General features: G+C 34.7%; 1 protein-coding gene across 3 annotated transcripts in view; it reads right to left on the bottom strand.

The window, feature by feature from the left end:
- The window catches only part of LOC145674428 (uncharacterized), a 1,698,027-nt gene that overhangs the window by 643,377 nt on the left and 1,030,864 nt on the right, over positions 1 to 23,786 (bottom strand). For all 3 annotated transcript variants that reach the window (XM_081744474.1, XM_081744473.1, XM_081744472.1), the window contains one exon: positions 4,895 to 5,002. In XM_081744474.1, the coding sequence (XP_081600600.1) occupies positions 4,895 to 5,002 (108 nt within the window). The remainder of the gene's footprint in view (positions 1 to 4,894; positions 5,003 to 23,786) is intronic.

Here is a 23,786-nt window from a genome sequence, read left to right as displayed (position 1 = left end):
GTTATATAACTACTTAATAAATAGAAGATCCCAGTGAAACACAGTGTATATTCTATTACCTCCACTCAAAGAGCTTGAAGACAAGTATGGCGTTTGTGGTGGTCCTGATCGAAAGAGAACCAGTGTAAAAGCTGAAAACAATCTGGATGTAGACTTATGAAGGCGTGCATCTGACAACACGGTGAAACGAATAAGATTGTGTTTCCAGGAAAATGGAGGGACACTTCCAGTACAGTTTGTATAATAATTGTAAATCATTTCTCCAGAGATACGCCCTCATATACACATGGTTAAGATAATAAATTGCTATTAAATCCAGCAATGTATCTGTCTATTAATATAAGAGTTATCTATGAAATATTCTGTATTTGTATTTCATTACACTTAACAATTGATTATGTTGTGTTTGACACTCTCTTTCAGAGATAATAAGATGATGAAATACTGACGTATAATTTGAAAGCCTGATCAAGCCATTAGAACTGCTTCTGGGAGTTAACAATTATCTTCCTTACAAAAGGAGAAAATTCTATCTCGTACACAAACCTTCTAACCACAATGAAATGCAAGCTTAATTTTCGCTGTAAGTGGTACGCCATAACGTTTGAGAATTAGCAAACTTGGTTAATGATATATTGATACTAAGTGAAATAGCATTCAACAGATGAAACATAGCAGAGGAAACAGGATATGTCATTTTAAAAAAATTCTTATTAATGAGTTATTCCGACAGCAAACACATGAAAGTGAAACTTCTAACAAAAACTATTACACTAATAGCATTATATTTTTCCTACAATAGTTAATGAGACAGCTTCTAAAAGAAAAGACTGCAAAGTAATTATTGGAATTGATAAAATCATGCATGACGTTGCATGGACAAATATTACACAGACAGATTAAACAAATAGACCAAACAAATAATAAATTTGAAATCAAGCAGAAATGAAGCATATTTCAAATGAGCATAGAAAAACGCAAATAATTACTACATACAAGAGTAGATAGTTGTTTTCCTTTTACTGTTTTATATTTTAGCAATTATTATTAATTATTGAATTACTGTTCGCTGTTTTGTAACTGCATAACTATTTCCGAATGCTTTGGACGCTATTCAAATCCGTCATTGTATTAGAAGTAGCCCAGATAAAATCACTAACACGTGCTTCATCGATTTGCTGGGTTCTTGTGGAATGGTAGCTCAAAAATCTACTCATAGTTAACAAAGAAATCTATTATGATATTATTTGTCAGATCTAAAAGTGTTATATGAAGTGCTACATTTGAAGTTCTTTCAACTGAGTTGTGAACATCGTATGATGGGAAAGTTGTTAAAGCCCAAGAAACAATTCCAGCTGTTGGAAACTTCTTTTGTGTGATTTCACATGAAGTAGATTGTATATGCTATATCAATAAAACAAAATTAAATTTAATAAAGTGTCTGTTTTCTAACTAATTCACGTATTTCAAGTTTAAAATAGTATATGTTCAATAAGGCCTTTCAACGGTATTCAACTTGACTATGGGTATTTATCTCCCTCAATTAAAAAAAATATATAGGTCAAAATTGTCATATACGTATATCCTCCTAAAGAAACAGCTATAGAAAGTTGAGCTATAAATTCCTTAGTTAAAACTCATGAGTTTCTAAGGCCAACTGATTTTTGGCTTTCTATTTCCAAAGTTTCAAAAGGTTATAAAGAGTCCAAGCATGGTAATTTCTTCAATATTTCTTACTCCTCAATTTTACCCATTTTGTAACACTGCAGCTTACGTATAATTTGCGAAAATAAAATACAACTATTGTCAATATTTGTGCTTTTTTTGGTGATAATCGTCTATAATCGTTTCAGTTTAAAATCAGTTATAAAACTAAAAGAAACTTTTAGAATGATTTTTTTCGATACTGTGTAAAAAATAACGTTTACGTTTACATTGTTTCAACATGGAAACTATTACAAGTTCCTATAATCAAATTATAAAAATTTAGAGTATTTTTTTAAAGTTATGAATCCAAGTGTGAAGAGTTAACAGTGGATTTGCAGTGGCTCGCCAATAGCCAGAGTCCTAATATTTTGCGAAGACTTTGAACAAATTGGTGGAGCTGTGAGACAAATGCCTGAATCTCAATGGAGATTATGTGGAGAACGAGAAAGGACCCACTTATACATGTATGTATAGTTTACAAGTATCTTAAAAATACATTTTTACAGCTTAGAGAAACTTATATATTGGACTACCCACGTATCTGTTTATCTATCTATCCTTAGCTTCAACGGTCGCTTCGTCCCCAGGAAATAGATAGAAAATAAAAATATTTACGCCAGGTTTTCTCATTCCCTGGGTTCGTGAATTGTTTCTCTTGAAGCCGAAGAAAATGTTTCTGGAACATGCATGAAAAATGATAAGTTCGTTGTCAAAATTTACCTCATTCTTCCGTTGAGCTTGTGGCACAAAATACTAATTAATTAATTAATTTGAATATAGTTATTCACTGGCAATCAAGCAGGTGAATTCTGCGTCGTCCAACATTTCGAGAACTGACAACATTGTTCTCGACTTCTGGGTAAAGAAACCAAAAACAAAAGGCTTTATTATATACGTGCTGGCAAGAAGGGGACGGAGTTTGATTGGTCAATATCGACCTCCAATCAGCGTCAGTCTGTGGCTTCAGTTGTGATTGGAAGACGAGAACAATGTTGCCAGTTCTCGAAACGTTGGGCGACGTAGAATTCATCTGGCTGATTACCCGGGAACAACTATGTTCATCACGACACCAGGAAAGCTTTAATGTTCCATTCAATTTTTTAAGTATATACTTGTTAACATTTAAATATATGCGCTCAAATGATATTTAGTACAGTACACGATATATTATATTATATTTTCCTTTATGAAAGGATTGTTAACACGCTTTTGTATTTGTACCTATGAAAAATATCGGACATAGTTAAGATTAAAATTCGATTCTGTTAAACCATAATCGTAGCAAAATAAAACTAACGTTTTTTTATTTCTTAGAAAGTACTTTTCTTTTACTAATTTGATGTATTTGGGGAAAATTAATCTTTGTAGGGAAAAAACTTGATTTACTAAAACAAAATGCTACAATATATTTGTCCATAAATATTTCCCGTGATTAGTTTTAGTTATATAATATCATGTTGATATTACCTCAAGGTATGTTATTGTAAATGAAGTTCAACATAACTATTTGCTTACTTTGCATATGGCAGTACAATTATATATCGTTATTCATAACATTTTAATGGTCGGAAAGGAAATAGCAATCCTATGAAAATTCAAGTGCTGTACTTAATAGTTAAGATAATAGTTAAAATAAAAAGGTTTTGACTGTTTAGAATGCAAAGGACTAATTAAAATTTGCGGGCCAACAATTCTAATATCCGCAACGGTTTCCTTACTTGCATTCTAGTTAAGATAAATAAAAGCTATTTTAAACAACATTAAAAAAAACTAAACGATATTTTCTACTTGTATAATAACGCAAATATGTATTCTACGCCGCAATAACGAACTAAATTTTATGAATATATATAATCATTAACTATAATAAAGAATTTACACTAACAGCAGTATCAAAATTATAATGTGTTTATATAGAAATGGAAATCAAGTACAAAAAATACAGTTTTCACATTACACGTAATCTTGTTCAACAAATTTTAATTAATACTTGTTCCTTTTTGCAAAATTATGCCAAAACGAGAGTGCACAAGAATGTTTTATCGTCCGCTTTCTGGTATATTATTATCCGATTTAATCGTGTTAATTAATTAACTTTGAAAATATATAATTTTCATGAACAGTTTTAAGGAAAATGCAGTTGTTTTACTTTCTATCTGGTATTTTTAACCAGTAAATAAGGATAGTCTTAAAGAAAAATAGAGTGAAATAATGCAAGAAATAAAAGGAAAATAGGTAACGTATTACCTAATACACATCAATTTGAGAATTTTGAAATTATTTCCCCCGAGTTTGTCACAAGAATTTCACGAAAATATAACGAAAAATGCAAAAAAAATAGTTCTGCTGTACTAGAAGAAATAACACAACTAAAGCGTGGTTTCGGATAACACTGTCGAAAATCTTGGCATATTTATAGCCAGAACTCTGAATCAGAGAGCAGTCATTCAGCTTACAATTTTGACAGTATAAATAGTTTTGGAATACATATTCGCCTGAGCAAACAGCTGACATATTCAAGGTACTGAGGGTGGTCACAAGAAGACTGAAAGGGGTCACGGTGGTACAGTGGTAGAGCGTTTCTCTCTGTTGCGTGAGGTTGCGGGTTGGATTCCAGCCAAGTAAGTTTTTGGTGAACAACATCGTGTCCGTGAGTTTTCTCGCGGCACTCCCGTTTCCTCCTGCATTCTCATTCTACCAATACTTCAATCATCTTCATTTGCTTTAATCATTCGTTTCCCTTAGCCTAAAAGACACAATGGTGGTACGTTAAATTGAAAGATTTAATTTTCATTATAAGAAGATTGAGACCCTTGGCCAGCCGTAGCCGTTGCTTGACCTGATGTTTGATCATATATTGATAATTGTGTGATAAAGTAGTATATGACATTCTCCAGTACTATTTTCTGTTTGAGTAAAGTGTTCCAAAACAAACAGAAAATACCAATAAACAATTACTTTATATTATCCGTAATATATAAACTATTTATTTATTTTTATTGGAAAATGTGACATACAGTGTTAGTCGAAAATACGCTTCAATTGATAAGATACGATAGATTGCATGTTGACTAATATAAGTAACATTGTCTATTTTAATATTGGATGTGTATTATTGTTTAACAACAAATAATCAAAAGGCAGATATATAAAAGAAAATTGGTAAAAAAAAACATTCTACACTCACCAAGCGTTTGTCCAAGGACAGTCCGGCCATCTTCTCCAAGGCAGGCGCTGCGGGCGTCAAATGGGTTAGTGAACTGCACAAAGGCATATCCTTTGTGCATTGAAATACCTGAAAAATAATAAAATGGTTATAAATTCACTGCAGCTCTTATATCTATTACTGAATTATAAATTCAATTATGATCTCATAACTGATTAGTTAATTTCTTAATTCATTCAATATGATTTTCTCGATTACAAACTTTAATAACTAACGTTTATTACACGCACATACACGAAAGTGGTACCAAATAAGAGAGAAACTCATAAATGTTTTCTTTCATTACATACCTATCACTTTTCAGATCACAGGTGTTTAATGTGAGCCCCTTTTGTAACTCGACACGTATCAAGCCTGCAGAGCTCAAATTTTATGTACAGCGGTTGACATAGTTGCAAGCCTGGAAACCCAGTGACAAATGGAAGAAACTTGAGTCGCTTATGGATAAGCATCTACACAATACGCTGCGGTATCTCCCATTCTCTGCTTGCTTTCACCGTAGATTTCTGTGGACTGCTCGTGAAACTGGCCCTAACATGTTCCACTGTTTCCGTACTTGTCAATGGGCGGCTGAGCAATTTCTTCTTGCAGATGCATCCTTTTGCTTTAAAATCGAAGTACCATTTAGGAGTGCTGTGCCTATTTCTGGGCTCTTCCCCAAACTTAGTTCTAAAATTTCTTCGAATATTAATAACAGACTGGTTACGACAAAAATTTAATATACAAAAGGTTTGTTGCCATCTTGTATTCAAGGATGTTATAAAATAGATGTGCCCATACAACAAAATCGTGAAGCCATACGTCACAGCTTCGCCACACCTACCCTGCCCACTCCGCACCACTAAGATCTCAATGTTTCGAGCTAACAATCATGGCGGAAACGAGAGTGGCCAATCAGACGTGCAGGCTCGGACGATGCTCAGTTGTTTTTTGGCTTCATTGAGTTCATATGTTGAAGATACGTATGGGCAGATCATCTATTTCATAACATTCTTGATTGTTCTAGTGTCGCCCTAGCGGCGAGAGGCGCAACTAATGCACCAGTGTTGCCAGATATTAAAACGTTTTGAATTTCTCTTTCATTTGATATCGCTTTTATAAATGTACGTATTTAGAAACGTTAGTTATTAAAATGTGTAATTCTGAAGATAATTTTGAATAGCCTTCCATTATTAAGACTTAACGAGAAAATGTCCGAATATGAGACATTGAACAATATATACATCTCATCAGGGTGAATAAGATGATCGTCTGTCCGTTTGTCCTGATGTCTTTCCAGTGTAGAATACACTCGTCAAGAAATCATATTGTACAAAGCATTCAAACCAAATTTTGACAAACACCATGTGCATGGGTTTTCTCGAGATTCTTCCGTTTCTTTCCAATTTCTTTATTCCACTATTTCATCCGTTTCTCATCGCCATCTTCTTTAGTCCACAATGCAAAATCGTGGGACAAAAAAAAAAATCACTTCCATTTTCGAACCATATTTTAAACTTTAGATTTCTATAAACTTTAGTTTTCTTTAAGTTTTATTCACTTTTCTTAGGTAAAAAGAAAAAAAGACAGAAAGAAAACTACGCATTTCTCGGAAACAGGTTGTTAATTTTGTTCACATCTCATAAGTAAGTATTTCACTAACTAACCTATACAATGGTATAAGTTACTTTGGGGTGAAAAATACAAATAAAAAAGTAGTTTACTCTTGAGGGTAACTTTCTCCGAGCAATTTTCTCAACAAAAACTCAGGTAATTTTATTCCTATTTGAATAATAAATGTTTTATGAGCTATTACACAATATGGAATATGTAATTTATTTTGAAAATTTACATGCAAAATTGTTTAGTTTACTTTTGGTGACATTTTGTTACATATTTTCCTCCAAAGTCATCTAAGTAATTCTGTTTATATATGATAAATAAATCAGTAATTGCTACAGCATAATATGATTTAATTTCGGAGACATGAGTAAGAAATTTTACTCTGGTGGTCCTATACAGGGTGTTAAGAATGTGCCACAATATATTGAGAACAGATTTCTCACATCAAAATGAGACGAAAAATGTTCATATAGACCTGTGCTCAAAACTGGATAGTTTCGCAGTTATAGGGAGCTAAAAACGTAAAGAAAGTGAAATTTAAAAATTCATAGCTCCACTACTATGGGAACTATCGTAGTCGGATCAAGACATCACTGAGGAACTAGTATGTGAACTATTTAAATATTCATGTTTACGAGTGCTCCAGTACTTCTACACCAGTTTTTAGAGAGGTAGGTGGAGAATGATCAAGTACTCCCAAACATCATCTCTAAAAATCTACAGGAGGTTCTGAAAGATGGATATTTGGATAGTTTCCATACTAGTTCCTCAGTGATATCTTGACCCAACTACTATCGGTTCTATAGTAGTGGAACTATGGACTTTTAAAGTTCTTAATTTACGTTTTCGGCACCCTATAACTCCGAAACTATGTATTTCCGACCTTCTCTTACTTTGATGTGACCTTCTCTTATTTCGATGTGACTTTCTCTTATTTTGATGTGACCTTCTCTTATTTTAATGTGACCTTCTCTTATTTAAATGTGACCTTCTCTTATTTTAATGTGACCTTCTCTTATTTTAATGTGACCTTCTCCTATTTTGATGTAAGGAATCTATCCCCAAAATATTTACAAATTTTTGCAACACCTTCTATTTTATGTGAATTTTTATTTGGAAATTCTCCGAGTTTGGGAAAGGTAACTTTTATCTCATACTGTGTTTCATTTCCACGCGGGTAACATCTCCCTCTGATACAGAAAAAGAAAACTATGCTTGCAATTAGGCCTGTTAGTTTATCAGGCGAGTAGAATTGACCAGGAAATCATACTGGGTAGACGGTATTGTAGTGACTTTTGCATCTAACCCAGTATCTCAAGACAAATCAAGTAAAGTATGCTAGTATCCCTTATCTTGTATCTATTTACTCTCGTTTGCATTTGTTTAAACTGTTTGCAGCGCTAAACCTTGAGGAAAGTTATATCGGTTAAGAAAATGCAGCTACAAGCTGCAGAAAGAAAGGTATATACATCTTCAGAAAGCTGTATGTAACAGTAGTACATAGGTAAACTTTCCTCTCTTAGCTTGTAGCAATATTTACATTTTTCGTGTGACCTCCCTCAAGAACCACCACCAACCGTTTACTAAAAATTACTCTTACAAGAGAGGTAGCTTTAGGCGTTACGTTCAAATACATCTCAACGTTGAAATTAAAAGTCAACATACTGATAATGGTAAGCACAGTACTGTGCTTGCAAGGTTAATATTTCTAGCTGATACAATATAGTGTACAATAAATAGTAATACAGAATACAATTTTAGTATGGCTTCGCAAAATGAACCTCAAGAGGTGCGTAACACAAATAGTCCCACACGGAAAGGGAGACGTGTACTAAAAGTTTCACTGGCCTAGTTAATTTCTAGTTTTAAACAAAGATAACGAATAGAAGCCAAGCCAACCACGGTATTAGCGAATAGAATTCTCATGTGTATACTCCCTAGTTCATCAGTGACTGGAGTAAAACATCATTACCCCTTTATTTACAGAAGCAAACTTTTGTACGAGTTTCCTTCGTCATGTTCTGTATTAACATCCTCTTGATGACACAATGGATGAAACTTTGTGTTTTCTAGAATTCGCTTTTTTTAACCAATTTATTCTCCAAGCGTCCGCACTGCGGCATGTACTTCTACTCTTTGCCCGTATGCTACATGTTCATGGCTTCTCAAATGCTAACCCAGTATTCTGTATAATCAATTGCACACCCATCTCCAGCACCAAATACGCGGTACCCATTTCCCCCTCTTTCCTGACGCGATCCCTCATTTCATAGCCCTCATATCACCAACCAATGACTGACAGAATTGAAGAAACAAAAGACCCGAAAAAAGAATTTTAAAAAAAGAAAAGTTTAATTTTCTTCGTAACACACGCAAAACAAGTCAAAAAAAGAGAAAAAATCTATTGCACTGACTTTGTGATACCCACCACGGCAAATATTGGAATTCTTTCACGTCTGTTAAGTTCGTGAACGAAAGACGAGAAATTACACTCATACATTCATACATAAACACACATACATCCCCGGCGCACACATGCCGACAAGCACACAAACACACACACACGCACACACACACATTAACTCTCACACGTTCGTCAATACAGTACAACCTCGAAAAGTCCTAACAGAAGGAGATTGCTAATACTCTACTAACACACACACGATCCCTTTTTAGAGATTTATGAACTTGGAAACGTGAATTTCAGTTTCACATGTTGAATCTAGAATTAAAATGAATTTTTAAAATGATCTAACATCGTTTCTGAAAATAGTCGCTGCTTCTGTAGCATATGGCATATCCAAGTAATAGATGTATTCTCATGTTTTATTACCAAGAAATGGAAAACATTGGAATTTAAATTAAATAGTTTTATTCTAATACAATGTAATAATATTACTATATGCCTACAGATTCAGAGTTCGTGAGAAAATAAAAAATGTAAATTTATGACAATAGAATGATTGTCAATGCACAGAAAACAATCTTCCCGGATTCGATTCCCGGCTGGAGCTCATGTGGTTTTGATTCCACGTTAATCAGTAGGTCGCATCTCATATAGCCTCGCTGCTGAAAGGACGTTAAACTCAAAATCAACTCAACTCAAAACAATCTCCTTTTTGTCCTAATAATTAGCGGTTTCCACCTTTCATGCAGATGAACTGGCTTTGATATCTAACGGAAATGCCTATGGTTAAAATCTCGCGTTAAATTTGATTGTGTTTGAAGATAAGCTAACAAGGGACATCACCCAATTGTCCGGCTCCGATTTCAATTAAATTTTTCTAGCTGATAGAGGGCATATATGCATTATTTGTGATGACAGAAATTTTTGCCATGGTGCATGTTTTCTATTTTTTATAATTTTTAAGAGTTGTGATGTGGTTATTAGAGATTACTGCAGAAGTTCCTTACTAACCTTTGTAAACGGAGCGTTAATGAAAGAATAACCATATAGATACATATAAGGCCTAGGGGGAAGTTGTATGTAGGTATGACCTTGATGGCAGCCATCTTGAAATCCGCCATTTTGAATTAAGGTCAAGTTTTTAAAATAAGAATAGGGTAATATGATACATAATTTCGGGCTAGAATTTACTCAGGAAGACATTGGTGAAGCTAGTTTTGAGATACACTCATTTGGGGCAAAGTTACAGACATTTAATTGTTCACTTACTACGTGCGAAAGTCCCTTACCTCCGCTTCTAACCCGCGTATTAATGATAATAAGTGGAGAAAAGCTTCGGTAATACATATTATGCCTAGAGGGAAGGGATACGGTAAGTATATCCTTGAGGGCAGCCATCTTGAAATCCGCCATTTTGCATTAAAGTGAAGTTTGAAAAATGAAAACCATAGTTGTGACACACCATTTTAATAGCGAATGTTCCCAAGAAGCCAATGGTATGCTTATTTTTGTTCTATAATTAACCAGTGTTAATTTAGGACTGCTTCTAATGTGCACCAAATGTCCGTTATTCGATCTTTCAAATTGGCAACACTCCTAATTTTCACCGTATGTTTTAAGATTCCAACTGGCACTCTGCAATCGTTGCCATGGCTCATGTTTTCTAAATTTATTACATTTTTTAAAAGTTGCGATTTGTCAGTTTGTGAACAGTGTTTTGATAAGCATCCAAAAATCTTTATGAATTTTGAAGACTTGCAATGTAATTATTTATTTTAAACGAGAATACATGAAGAACCTATGGACCTATATGACGTAAAGAAATACAAATAAAATTATAACAAATTGGTGTTATACGAACACAAAATTATCAGAAAATGTAGCCTATATGTTGCGCAAACGACAAACAATAAAATATTTTTAACAAACACAACATTAAAGAAACAGCAGCAATGCTAGAAAATATCAAAGATGCTTTATATGACTGTTACCACAACATTGTTTGTACCGTGAGCATAATATGAAAACAGGCAACTTGTTTATAAAGAGGTGTAACTTAATTGAGTGCCCGATCAATACTGATTATAAATTTCACAACCTTGAATCATCGACAACAATTGCTAGAAAACGAATTACTTTTTTGTCTGACTAGCTAAAAAATTAACATAAAAATTAATTAATTAAATAAATAAATAAATAAATACATAAATATACAATAAAGAAATAAATATAAAACAAAAGACCCTTGATTTACACAACAATCATATTAAGTTTTCCTTTTTGAAGTGAATTTTCATTTGATTTTTCGTCTCATATACTACACAAGCTACGTCTTCGGTATTACTTGAATGCAAAGTTGGAGTTGTTCCGTTGTGCGATGATTCATGTCAGTAAATGAGTTTTTGAAGGGCAGGTATAGGAAATAAATAATTACATGGCAAGTCTTCAAAATTCAGAAAGATTGTTGGATGCTTATCCCAACACTATTCATGAACTGACAAATCGCAACTCTTTAAAAAAAATGTAATAAATTTAGAAAACATGAGCCATGGCAACAACTGCAAAGTGCCAATTGGAATCTTGAAACATGCGGTGAAAATTAGGAGTGTTTCCAATTTGAAAAATCGAATAATGGACGTTTGGTGCACATTAGGAGCAGTCCTAAATTAACACTGGTTAATTATAGAACAAAAATAAGCATACCATTGGCTTCTTGGGATCATTTGCTATTAAATGGTGTGTCACATGCTATGGTTTTCATTTTTCAAACTTCACTTTAATGCAAAATGGCGGATTTCAAGATGGCTGCCGTCAAGAATATACTTACCGTATCACTTCTTTATAGGCATAATATGTATTACCGAAGCTTTCCTTCACTTATTATCATTAATACGCGGGTTAGAAGCGGAGGTAAGGGACTTTCGCACGTAGTAAGTGAACAATTAAATGCTTGTAACTTTGCCCCAAATGAGTGTATCTCAAAACTAGCTTCACCATTGTCTTCCTGAGTAAATTCTAGCCCGAAATTATGTATCATATTACCCTATTCCTATTTAATAAAAACTTGACCTTAATTCAAGATGGCGGATTTCAAGATGGCTGCCATCAAGGTTATACCTACCATATAACTTAGCCTAGGCCTTATATGTATCTATATGGTTGTTCTTTCATTAACGCTCCGTTTACAAAGGTTAGTAAGGAACTTTTGCAGTAATCTCTAATAACCACATCACAACTTTCAAAAATTATGAAAAATAGAAAACATGCACCATGGCAAAAATTTCTGTCATCACAAATAATACATATATGCCCTCTATCAGCTAGAAAAATTTAATTGAAATCGGAGCCGGACAATTGGGTGATGTCCCTTGTAAGTACAGGTTCACGCCTCATATACCATCAGATTTACTCCAAAGTAACAAAGAGATACCTTCAACTCTACTTCAAAGAAACCGAAATACCATCAGATCTAGCTCAAAGAAGAAAAAATACCATCAGATCTACTTAATTGAAAAAGAGAAATACTATCAGATTTATTCCAAAGAAACAAAGAAATACCATCAGATTTATTCCAAAGAAACAAAGAAATACCATCAGATCTACTTCACAGAAACAAAAAAAATACCATCAGATCTTCACAGAAATAATGAAATACAGTCAGATCTATTTCAAAGAAACAAATAGATGCCATCAGATCTACTTCAAAGAAACAAATAAATACCGTAAGATCTATTTCAAAGAAGAAAAGAAATACCATCAGATCTAATACAAAGTAACAAAGAAATATCAACAGATCTACTTCAAAGAAGCAAATAAATCCCATCAGATCTACTTCAAAGAAACAAGGAAATATCATCAGATCTACTTCAAAGAAGCAAATAAATCCCATCAGATCTACTTCAAAGAAGCAAATAAATCCCATCAGATCTACTTAAAAAAACAAAGAAATACCATCAGATCTACGTCAAAAAAATACCATTACATCTACTTCAAAGAAACACATCTAGTTCTGCTTCAAAGAAACAAAAGAATGCCATAACATCTACTTCAAAAGAAACAAAGAAAAACAAATGAAACGTTACAGTTGCGCTCAAAACTGTAGGCACGTACTGAGTGACTCGAAAAAAAAAATATACTCGAAAATAATTTGATCATTTACTTCTCTGATAATTTTATAACATTATTAGCATTTAGTAAAAACAAAAACATACTCTTGAGATGAGACATATAAATTCATAGACCATATTGAGCTTAACAAAATGACATGAAGGGGTTAAAATTATCATGTGTAGTTTTCAAGAAAATCTAGAAAAGCTATTTTCTTTGTAAAGATAATAATTAATGTTGTATGATAACCATGTCCCCAATTAAGATTAACTTTTCAAGCCGGTTCGACGTACACGTATACGTCCCGTGTGTTAGTGCCGAAATGATGCATGTTCTACCATTTGTTGGTTTTCTAAACTGTACCATTTAACGTACGACTTTTAAACCACGCAAGAGCATAAGACAATAGTACTGGTACTTTGTAAAAGCAACATGTAAGTTTTTAGACTTATTATTATTTCTCTTATTATATAACTAACCGCTTATATAATAACCGCTTATTATAACCGCTTATTATAGTAAACATCATTATTTATACAATTATATGTAGAGAGCTCCTTCGTGGCTAAGCGGTTAGCGCACGCGCCTTTGCCGTGGGAGACCCGGGTTTGATTCATGGAATCCGAACCGGGAGCTCATGTGGTTCGGATTCCACGTTAATCAGTAGGTCCATGTCTCATATAGCCTCGCTGCTGAACGGGACGCTAAACTAAAATCAACTCAACTCAAAAATTATATGTAGAAGTTTCGTTTAGAAGTCCTGAAAATTTCATTGTAATCGGGCGAATGGATTTTTAAGATATGTTCAATTTTTTGACACTATGCGAAAACTGCTGTTTTGGTGATTTAAAATTACCGCCTTTCGTAGTGGTTGATGGGTATCGAACTCCGGGCTCCAAGGGTTAAACTGATATTGAAATTAACACTAGTCAATCTTTCCGTTCTGAAACTAGCTAGATACAGCATGTAGTATGATTAATGACATAATCCCAGAAGTATAATTAATTCTTATACGAGGATGATTCAGAAAGTAATGCCTCCAAGCCCACTACTTAGCCAATAGTACTGCAAACATTCTGAACTGTTTGTCATGAATGCATTGATGTTTATGCTATAGAATGTCACTTGTTTCATCTTCTAATCTATTCTCATTCTAAAGTAATGGAGCAATCCGCGGCATCCAGCGTCGATGTCCGGTTGAAACAGCGACCTGTTATTGAATTTCTGACTGCGTGAAGTTGTGCGCCTGGGAACATTAATCGCCGGAAACAAGTCTTGGATACAATATTACGACCCGAAAACGAAGCGTCAAACGATGGTGCACCGTAAAACGTCCTCTCCTCCACCAAAGAAAAATCAAAGCTGTTCCATTTGCTGGCAAAGTGTTGTGTTACATTATGCCTCATCCTGCCTATAGTCCAGATTTTGTGCCCTACGAATTTTGGCTCTTCCCCAAACTTAGGGGTCACCTTACGGGCAAAAACTGTAGTTGTGACACGGAGATGAAAACAGCAGTTTGGCAATGGTATCACCAGTAGCCAGCATAATTCTTAGTTGACGGCATGAAAAACCTTGTTCCGCGTTGGTGCAAGTGTCTTGCCTGTAATGGGGTCTAGTTGGGAATACATCTTGGAGGGATTACTTTCTGAATTAACTTCGCATTTTAATTTTTGTTTACTTGTGTCAAAGACAATACATTGAATGAAATCACTGTTTAACGTCCCAGGATTATGCTCTTTAGGTTAAAGGAGATAGACGATTAAGGCAACTGAAAATTGGTGGAATGACAACGTGGAAGGAAACAGAAGTAGCCGAATAAAACCCACGGACAAGATGTTGTACACTACAAACTTAGTGGTCGGGAATCGATCTAGGAACCCCACGCACCAGAGGTAAGCGCGATATAGCATGGAAGCACCATACCCCTTCCTCTGTTTTAATTACATCTGATGTTCCTTTCTCTCCTACTTTTTCTAACATTTTCTTCTTTTTTTCCCGTTCGGCCAAATACTTTTCTACATTCACGTCTCGAAAGCCCATAATGTTATTTTTTTCGTCGCTTTTACATTGTGCACTTTTCTGCATCATAGAGTATAACACTTTACACAAAATATTTGAGAATAACGGTGGCTCAGTGGTAGAGAGTTCACCTATTGTACTAGGGGTCCCTGATTCTAAGCCAGTTAACCGAGTTTGTGGTTAAAACATCGCGTCTGTGGATTTTGTCAGGGTTCTCCCGTTTCCTCCTACATTATCATTCTACCAATTATATCAATAATTCACTTCCGTTAATTCACCTCCGTTAACCTAAATGGTATAACCGTAGAACGTAATAAAGAAACTTCAACTACTACGCAATATAAGTTTTCTTTAGGGAAGACTAGCAGAATGCTAGTTCTTCACACGGGGAGAATACGTTTTATTTTTGGCATAAAGGGCACCAAAACTGTCACCAATCAACGTATGGACCCCAGAAACTATAAATTCTACAGCATTATCGATCATTTTCGATCATTTTTATATATCTCCCCTCCTCCTCCCCTAAGTAGTACCGTCAAAGTGAAATGATGAAAGCCATTCCAAGCCCAAACCTCATCTACATTGAAAATTTAATCGAGATCGGTCGGATGGCTCAAGAGTCAGTAAGTCACAAACATAGTAGCTTTCATTTTTATTTATATAGCTATTTATAACTTGTAGAACACGAAGTATGAACGTATAGTACACAAATGTAAACAAATAGAAAGGTACTGGCAACTACACATTCTTTATAATGTTGATAGAATCAAGTTAGTGAGAAGAATAATAAGAAAGTCCGCAGGAGCGATGATGTTCACCACTAACTCACAATCCAAAGATGAAACCAGAGGTCCTTTAGAAAAGTAAATTTTTTGCTACTAAGGCATCGTCCTTCATCATATTGTATTATACAAAAGTTTGTAATAAATAAAAGAGTTTGAGTCAACAAGTATCTTAGTATTCTCGTACATTTAATACAAAACACAACACAACTTTTGTGCACAGTCCTCTCCACGTGATATGCAGGTATGCCATCGTTTCACTAGTTCTGGATTCCACAGGTTAAACTGTTGTTACTGACTGGGTAACCACTCGTGCACCATTTCTTCCATTTCACTATCAGAACGAAATTTTGGGCCGCCTAGTGCTTTCTTGAGGAGACCGAACACATTATAGCCACTTGGGGCCAAGTACGGAGACTACGCTGGACGTGATAGTCATTACAAAAGAATGTTCAAACCAAACGTTCCCTCTGTTCCGATACGAGGTGCTTTGGAATCCATCTAGTGGTACATTTGTATTACTAAATCAACGTTTGAATGACATGGTTTCCAGAGTTATGACCTATGTTCACGTGTAAAGTCACTTAATCGACATTAGCGCTGCTATTTTCTACGATCACGTGATACAAGACAACAACCAAGTCGCGTGTAGTCGCAGTGTGCGGTCAACACGAGTACACCGTATCAGCTAACGTTGACCCTGAACTTTTAAACATTCTGTGCCACTTGTAACCAAACACAGGAATCCTCACAGAGCATATTTAGCCTTTGATGAACGTTTGTTGACTTGTAATCCCCCACTACCCCAAAACTTGAGCCTCTACCTCTCTGATGCATGTCTCCAATGGGGCGGCTATCTTGTTGGGGTTGCTGACCTTAAATTTCACATCAAACTATATATGTTAGTGAGTACAGACAAATACATGAAGTGCCCCACACTCTGTTAATCTAGCAGTTAGCGCGCGGTTTCTTTATTGCATAGGGTCCCGACTTCGACTTCCGATGAGACGGCCTTGAAATGTGAACGCACTATGGTCGTTCGAGTTCCACTTTAAACTGTAAGACCACATCACATATAGCTTTGGTGATGAATAGGAACTCTAAACTCTAACCAAAAACATGCAGTATGTAGCTGTAATTTACAGGGTGGCCCATAAGTGTATATATGATGTTTGACTGACTGTAGTATTTGTAATTCTGGACAAAATGTTTCGATATGGCAACACTGTGTAGCTTGAGAGTGGGATAATGGTCACTGAAATTTTAACCCTTAGAACCGCTAGTGTATGCCAGACAGGATGAAGGAAACGTCCCTGGATTAATGAACATGGTTCTGTGAAGTGGTCAGCTCGATCTCCCGTTTTGAAGCAACAAACCGTCTAAACACAGTTCCTGTCCGCCTAAATACAGTTCTTTCTTTCATACGGAAAGTACGTATAGAAGAAACACTTACATTTTACGTACGCTACTTAGGTTTCGTTTTCTGTGTGCACCCTGCATATTCCATTTACAGCTGTCTACCACAGCATTACGATCTTTTAGTAACAAATTAAGTTTATTTTTCTACTCGGCCTCGTATATGTAGATGAACTTGTTAGAATTCAAATGCATAAGGAAGTACTGTTCAGGTGAACTATGACACACGACACTACATCCTGACAAAAGAAAAGAACAGAAAGAGAAAAAAAGATAAAAAGTAACACAAAAGAACTGTTTAAGGATTCCGGTGTAGGAGAACGATTTCAGATAAAATCAATACCTGCCTTCGGATAATATTGACTATCCCCGCGGGATGGTAGGCGTAATTCTACTAAAGACAACACCCACAACGCACGTTTACCAGACTGTTCTTGGCTTAAAGACGAAAGAATATAGAGACAGCAACAATTTATATCTCCCTGTCTTTACATTATCATTCGCTTTCTTCGTCTACCGACTAGTGGTTTGTGTGTCATCACGCCTGTCTCGTTGTTAGCTTGGAAGAAATTAGTTCAGAAGGCTTTCCACTTGTTGCTGTCGTAGGTGTGAGAAAGGATCGCTTTCAGGTCGAGAAGAGAATAAATATTAAGAAAAAAAAGTTGCCAATGCGGGTTGGTAAAACAATTCTAAAGATCAAGTAAATATAATAACCATATTTTACCCTTCGTTTTTTTTTCAACATGATCAAACGAAAAAGGAAAGCAAGGTAATTGAATATGTCAATAAGTCTATTTGGAGAGGTATTTAGCCACGCAAATTTACGAAATGTCTATAGCCCTAAATATAGCTTATTTTATGAAACTATTTTGCTATTTTTTATTAGCCGTTAAATTAATTCTAAAAATATATTTTCTTTGAAAACAAAGTGTATTTTTTTAAATATTAGCTTATTTGTCATTATATATTATTAATTGATTTCTCTAGACAGAGGGTGTTTTATTAAGTAACAAACACTTGTTTCTCATTCTTTTTCTTCTCTCTCCCAACACACAGATTTACAACTACTTAGCAATACTTATCGACTCAAAAATACTTTAAATGTCGCTCCCGCAACGGCCCGTTTGCTACTTTTAATTATTTTAAATTTAGCATTTCATTGCAAGAATGAAAGTTTTCTAATGCAAATAGTAAGTAAACTGTTCGGTTCTTCAAACCACAGAGACTGTTTCCATTTATTAAATGAAACAAATATGGTATGTAATTAGCTTGAAAACTTTGTCTCATTGTAATCCATGTGGGTATACGGAGAAATTAGAAGTATTTGTAAGGTCTATGACCTACCGAAAGAAGTACTACTGAAATCTGGGACAATGGCAGTCTACTCAAACACAAACAATCCATAATCCAACAATGATGCATCCAGTTCCAGCGCCTCAGCTAGCTGCGACGTCATCAATGATGACTTATTTCAATTAAACTAATAACATGGCTGTTGACTTTCACAAATCAGATGAGTTGTTGACGGATTTTATTGTAATTTAAAGTCGTGTATGTTGCTTGTTAATCTTCAACGAATAAAATTCAACATTTCAAATTTTACTATAACTCACTTATAAGCCTACAGACAAAAAAGAGGTTTAAAATCTACAATGTGGGTTATAAGTAAGCAATTCAAAATCTAGTCATTCTTCTGTGTTAAAAAAACATTTCTGAAGGCCATCTAGCCAATTTTCTTCAGAGGTTGTTGGCAACACTGCTTGACATATTCTTATAGTCTTATCATAATAACTTCAAATCACAATGTTTTTTGAAAAATGAAATGAAATCTTTAGTTTTACGTCCCACGGTTATGCCGGTTAGGCTAAAGGAGACGGTGATGATGACAAATGAATGAAATGGTGGAATGAATAAAGTGGGAGGAAACGGGAGAACCCCGAGAAAACCCACGAACACGGTGTTTGACCACCACAAGGTCCACACAGCGTAAGCTGGGATCGAACCAGGGACCCCAAGCACCGGAGGTGAACGCTCTAACACTGAGCCACCGCGCCCCCAATGTTTTTTGAATTATATTGGGATGTGTATATGTGTAGAATGAATCAAGTCTATTGCTTTAGAATAGAATATTTAATTATGACAAGCAGTCAAGCTGTTGTCTCGAGTATTACACTCGGACATTTTCCAAATCTCTTAAACAGCTGTAAGTTAAATGAAAACACAAAAATCTGGAACTTAAACTTAACTTTGCGGGCTATTTTGGCTGCAAAGGTTTTTACAATGTTCTCAAAAGATAGCTTCGAAGCTAACTTATGCTGTATGGATTATGATCCTAAGGTTGATATGCTGTTATTATCCTGTTAAGAATCTTCATCCCGGCGAAATTAAAATACCTCTAATTTTACAGTAAGTGTGTGATATCTTCAAATAGATAAAAGATAATTGAAATATGGAACAAGAGCGCCCTAGACAATATTATTTTGCGTGAGGTACCGTTATCACAAGTCACCTAGTGGCTTTCCGTTTTCAGCTGTTTAGAAACGCGAAAATAAATGCTGATTTTCAAAATGGCTCAAAATCGAAAGCAGATAAGTGAGTCGTGATAGCGGTTTCTTATGTAAAATAATATTGTCTAGGGCGCTCTTGTTCCACATTTCGATTATCTTTTATCTATTTGAAGATATCACATAATTACTGTAAAATTAGCGGTATTTTAATTTCGGCGGAATGAAGATTCTTAAGTTTCTGAGATATATTTTTTAAAAATCATCTTTAGTTAGGTAAAACTCCTTTCCATGCCTTATAGTGAAAATACATATTTGCCAAGTGTTGCACCCCCCAATCAGGCGACCAAGGCAGAAGCTCCGTTTGCCCGTCATAGTTACGTCACTGGATTAAAATGTTCATATTGTGGAAAGACGGAAGTATCCATTCACGTTTATATAAAGAAGAAATTTCGTTACATAAAACGGGAATTTCAGCATCTACAATCTAACCCACGAATATGTTATATAAATGTTGATGTTTTACAAAAACGAGACAAAGAAAGGCGCTTTGAAAAAAATGAATGTGATAAAATATAAGCATCACAACAAGAGCAAACCAAGAATATACGAGGTGTGTTCAACAAGCACGAGGTATCATTTTGTTACGAACAAAATAATAAGCTTACATCAAATACGAATCAATCACTTTCAAAGCACTCCCCTTGGCTGGCAATGTACTCATTCCGACGTTGATTTCACGATTGAAAGCACTTCTGGATGTTTTCTTTCTTCAGGGACTTCAAATGCACCGTGAATGGTGTCAAAATGTTTTCCTTTTAGCACGGTTTTAATTATCTGAAAGAGCCAGAACTAGCACAATGCCGGAGAGTATGACGTATGCGGAGAGACAGCATCTCTCTCTCTCTCTCTCTCTCTCTCTCTCTCTCTCTCTCTCTATCTATCTATCTATCTATCTATATATATATATATATATATATATATATATATATATATATATATATATATTTGGGAGGTGTTTTCTGACACCAAGATAAGACTAAAAGTATAGACCAACCTGGGTGCATAAATGCTTCCTTTCGGAGTTATAGGCTGCCGAAAACATGAAAAACTGAACTTTAAAGATGCATAGCTCCAAAACTATGGGACCTACCGTAGTCGGGTCAAGACTTCACTTAGGAACTAATATGAGTCCTACAAAAATACCCATGTTTCAGAATCCTAAGGTACTCACGCAACAATTTTTGCAGAGGGAGTTGGAAAGTACTTCAAATTATTATATAACCGAAGCCAGACTCACTGTATAAAAATTGTTTTGTGGGTACCTTAGGATTCTGAATATTGCATTTTTGGATAACGTATCTATTAGTTCCTAGGTGAAGTTCTGACCCAACTACGGTAGGTCTTTATACATATATATATTGGCCAAAAGCACGACGATCAATCACGAGGTGGAAAGAACGAATTTTGCCCTCGTTCTTGTCGTAATCCTCTACCGGACTCGTATGAGATGCTTACTTCATAGGAAAGGTCTTGAATAGTAATTTTCCTATTTGAATGAATCACCAAAACAAGAATTGAACATAATACGTTTAGTAAAACTATTATTCAATGTAAATAGAATATTTAAACAGAACTTTTATTGTATTGTATAAAACTAATGATTGGTGGTTTCTCATATATGAAAATAACACATTCTTCAGGGTTATTAGTTGCAAGTAATTAGAAGTAGTATAAAAAAAGTAGCATGTCACCCAATTTGTAATTTTGGTAGCGAGCGCACTAAAATAAAATCGCACAATCCGCTACTTCTAGTCCAATCTGGCAACACTGGAACCGCAAACGAAAAAAAAAAGAGACTAAACCTAAATGAAGGATGGTAAAATAAAATGAAATAGTGTGAAGCGACAGGAACCTGATGAGAAAACTGACAAACATAATGCATTGTACTACAAACTGAATTTAGTAAACGAACCAATTACCATTGCGCGAAAGAAGAGCCTTATGTCACTAAGCAAAAGTGTGCACATCAACATCGCTCATAAATACTCCTTAAAACTCAGGGACAGTAGCTTTTATATTTTCTTCTTTGTGAGGCCCGATGATAATGAGATAAACACAGGCAAAGATAATACGTTTTCAGCAATTAACGCTAAGCATTTACTATTTAATTATGTATGAATAAATCAGATTAATCTGATTATACAATGTAGCTGTTAATAGGTATAGCTGATGACGGTGACCTCATATCGCACAGCTAGGAAGCTACGAAATTAAACTACTTCCTGCAAACAACGCACTTTGTACCAAGTTCAATTTTGTGTGCTTATTGAACACTATATGTTTCATCAATCCAGTATATTTTCTGAGGAATATTAACGTTATACTGTTCGTTACAGTACTTATGTAACAGTTTAAGACACATTTTTCTTTTCTACTAGCGACAATTGTCCGCTTCGATGGTTTAAATAAGAAAGAAAGATAATAATATATCCCGTTAGTCAGTTACTTTTTTACGGTTACTAAAGTGCTTTCTGATATCGATCATTTTCAATCATTTACATACATCTCTCCCTCCCCTTCACTCCCCTCCCCAAATTTCCACCATCAAAGTGAAATAACAAAAAAAGAACATTCCAAGTATGGACTTCGTTTATGTTGAAAATTTGGTCGAGATCGGTCGCCTGGTTCGAAAGGTATGAATTCACAAACATAGTTACTTTAGTTTATATGGATAAACAGGACATATATATCAAAATATTAGTTCTAAAAGTTTTTTTTTAATAGCTAAACTTGCGCTCTATACACAGTGCATCATTCACATATAAGCATGAATCTCCTTGTCATTCCTCACACCTGTACATGTCCTTTTACAGACACAAGCTAAAGACATATTGATAACAATGGGCAAGGTGTAACATAGAAGAGAACATCTTTTTCGATTTTTTTTCAATATCTCGCACCATTTGCAAGATTGACCCTACTTCCGGTTGGAGTTTCTAATTCTTGCATGATCATTGTTTTCTTTCTTCTTGCATGCAGTATGTAGTAAGTAAATACATTATATACACAATTAATTATAACGTCAGTAAGATATGGTGTTCATTGAGCAAAACACTCCAAACAATAAAGATTCATCTTAGTCTGGAGAAATAGTTATCCTTCTTTCTTCATTATCATTTGGTTATGAAACAAACACCTTAGAGACAGGCAACCCCTATATACAACTATGTACTGTTGAAATGTATAACTCGTAGGATATGTTTTTTAAAAAAAATTTCAACACTTCCAGTGTACCCCTAAAAATGTAATAAAGAAATAACGGCCACGCATTTTTTAAATATTCAATTAGAACTGGACAATGTACACAAAATTTAGAATCGACCAGAGAAAACGGCATGTTACTAGCACTTATGGTTTTCGAAGTCTCATTGTCGACAGGATTGGAGACAAACATATAAACCTAGCATTTTAATATATGAATACGTGTTGATATATATATATATATATATATATATATATATATATATATATATATATATATATATATATATATATATTCATGTTTTCATATTTTCGGCTCATTACTTCAAAAAGCAACAATAAAAATGCACAAAATTATTAGCGTATGTTAAGAAAATTCAAACTGACAAGATATATACTATACTTTGATTAAAATAAGAAACGACTTGGTATTTGCAGGAGCACATGTTGCCTTATTATGACGTAGTAAATATTTAGCTGAGATATCCGTTGAACTATTTCCATCCCAGTTGAAATACGAGATGTGATCAAAAAATACAGTGAATAATTTTATTAGAAACAAAGCAATAATCTTACATGGAATTTGATTTAATCTCCTTCAAAATAGTGTTCTAGGCTAGCAATCCACTTATCCCAACGATGAATTCATGACTGGAAGCAGCGTTACCAACCTGATCAGAAGATATTGTCGCACGTAGCACTGAAAATTATCGTTTTGTCGTAATATCATCGTAGCCTTATTTTTTTTCGTT

The sequence above is a fragment of the Thermobia domestica genome, chromosome 17 (genome assembly GCF_964235325.1).
Source record: "Thermobia domestica chromosome 17, izTheDome1.hap1.1, whole genome shotgun sequence".
Lineage (NCBI taxonomy): Eukaryota > Metazoa > Arthropoda > Insecta > Zygentoma > Lepismatidae > Thermobia > Thermobia domestica.
The sequence above is the reverse complement of the archived record's forward strand: the minus strand, read 5'-3'. Positions and strand labels throughout refer to the sequence as shown.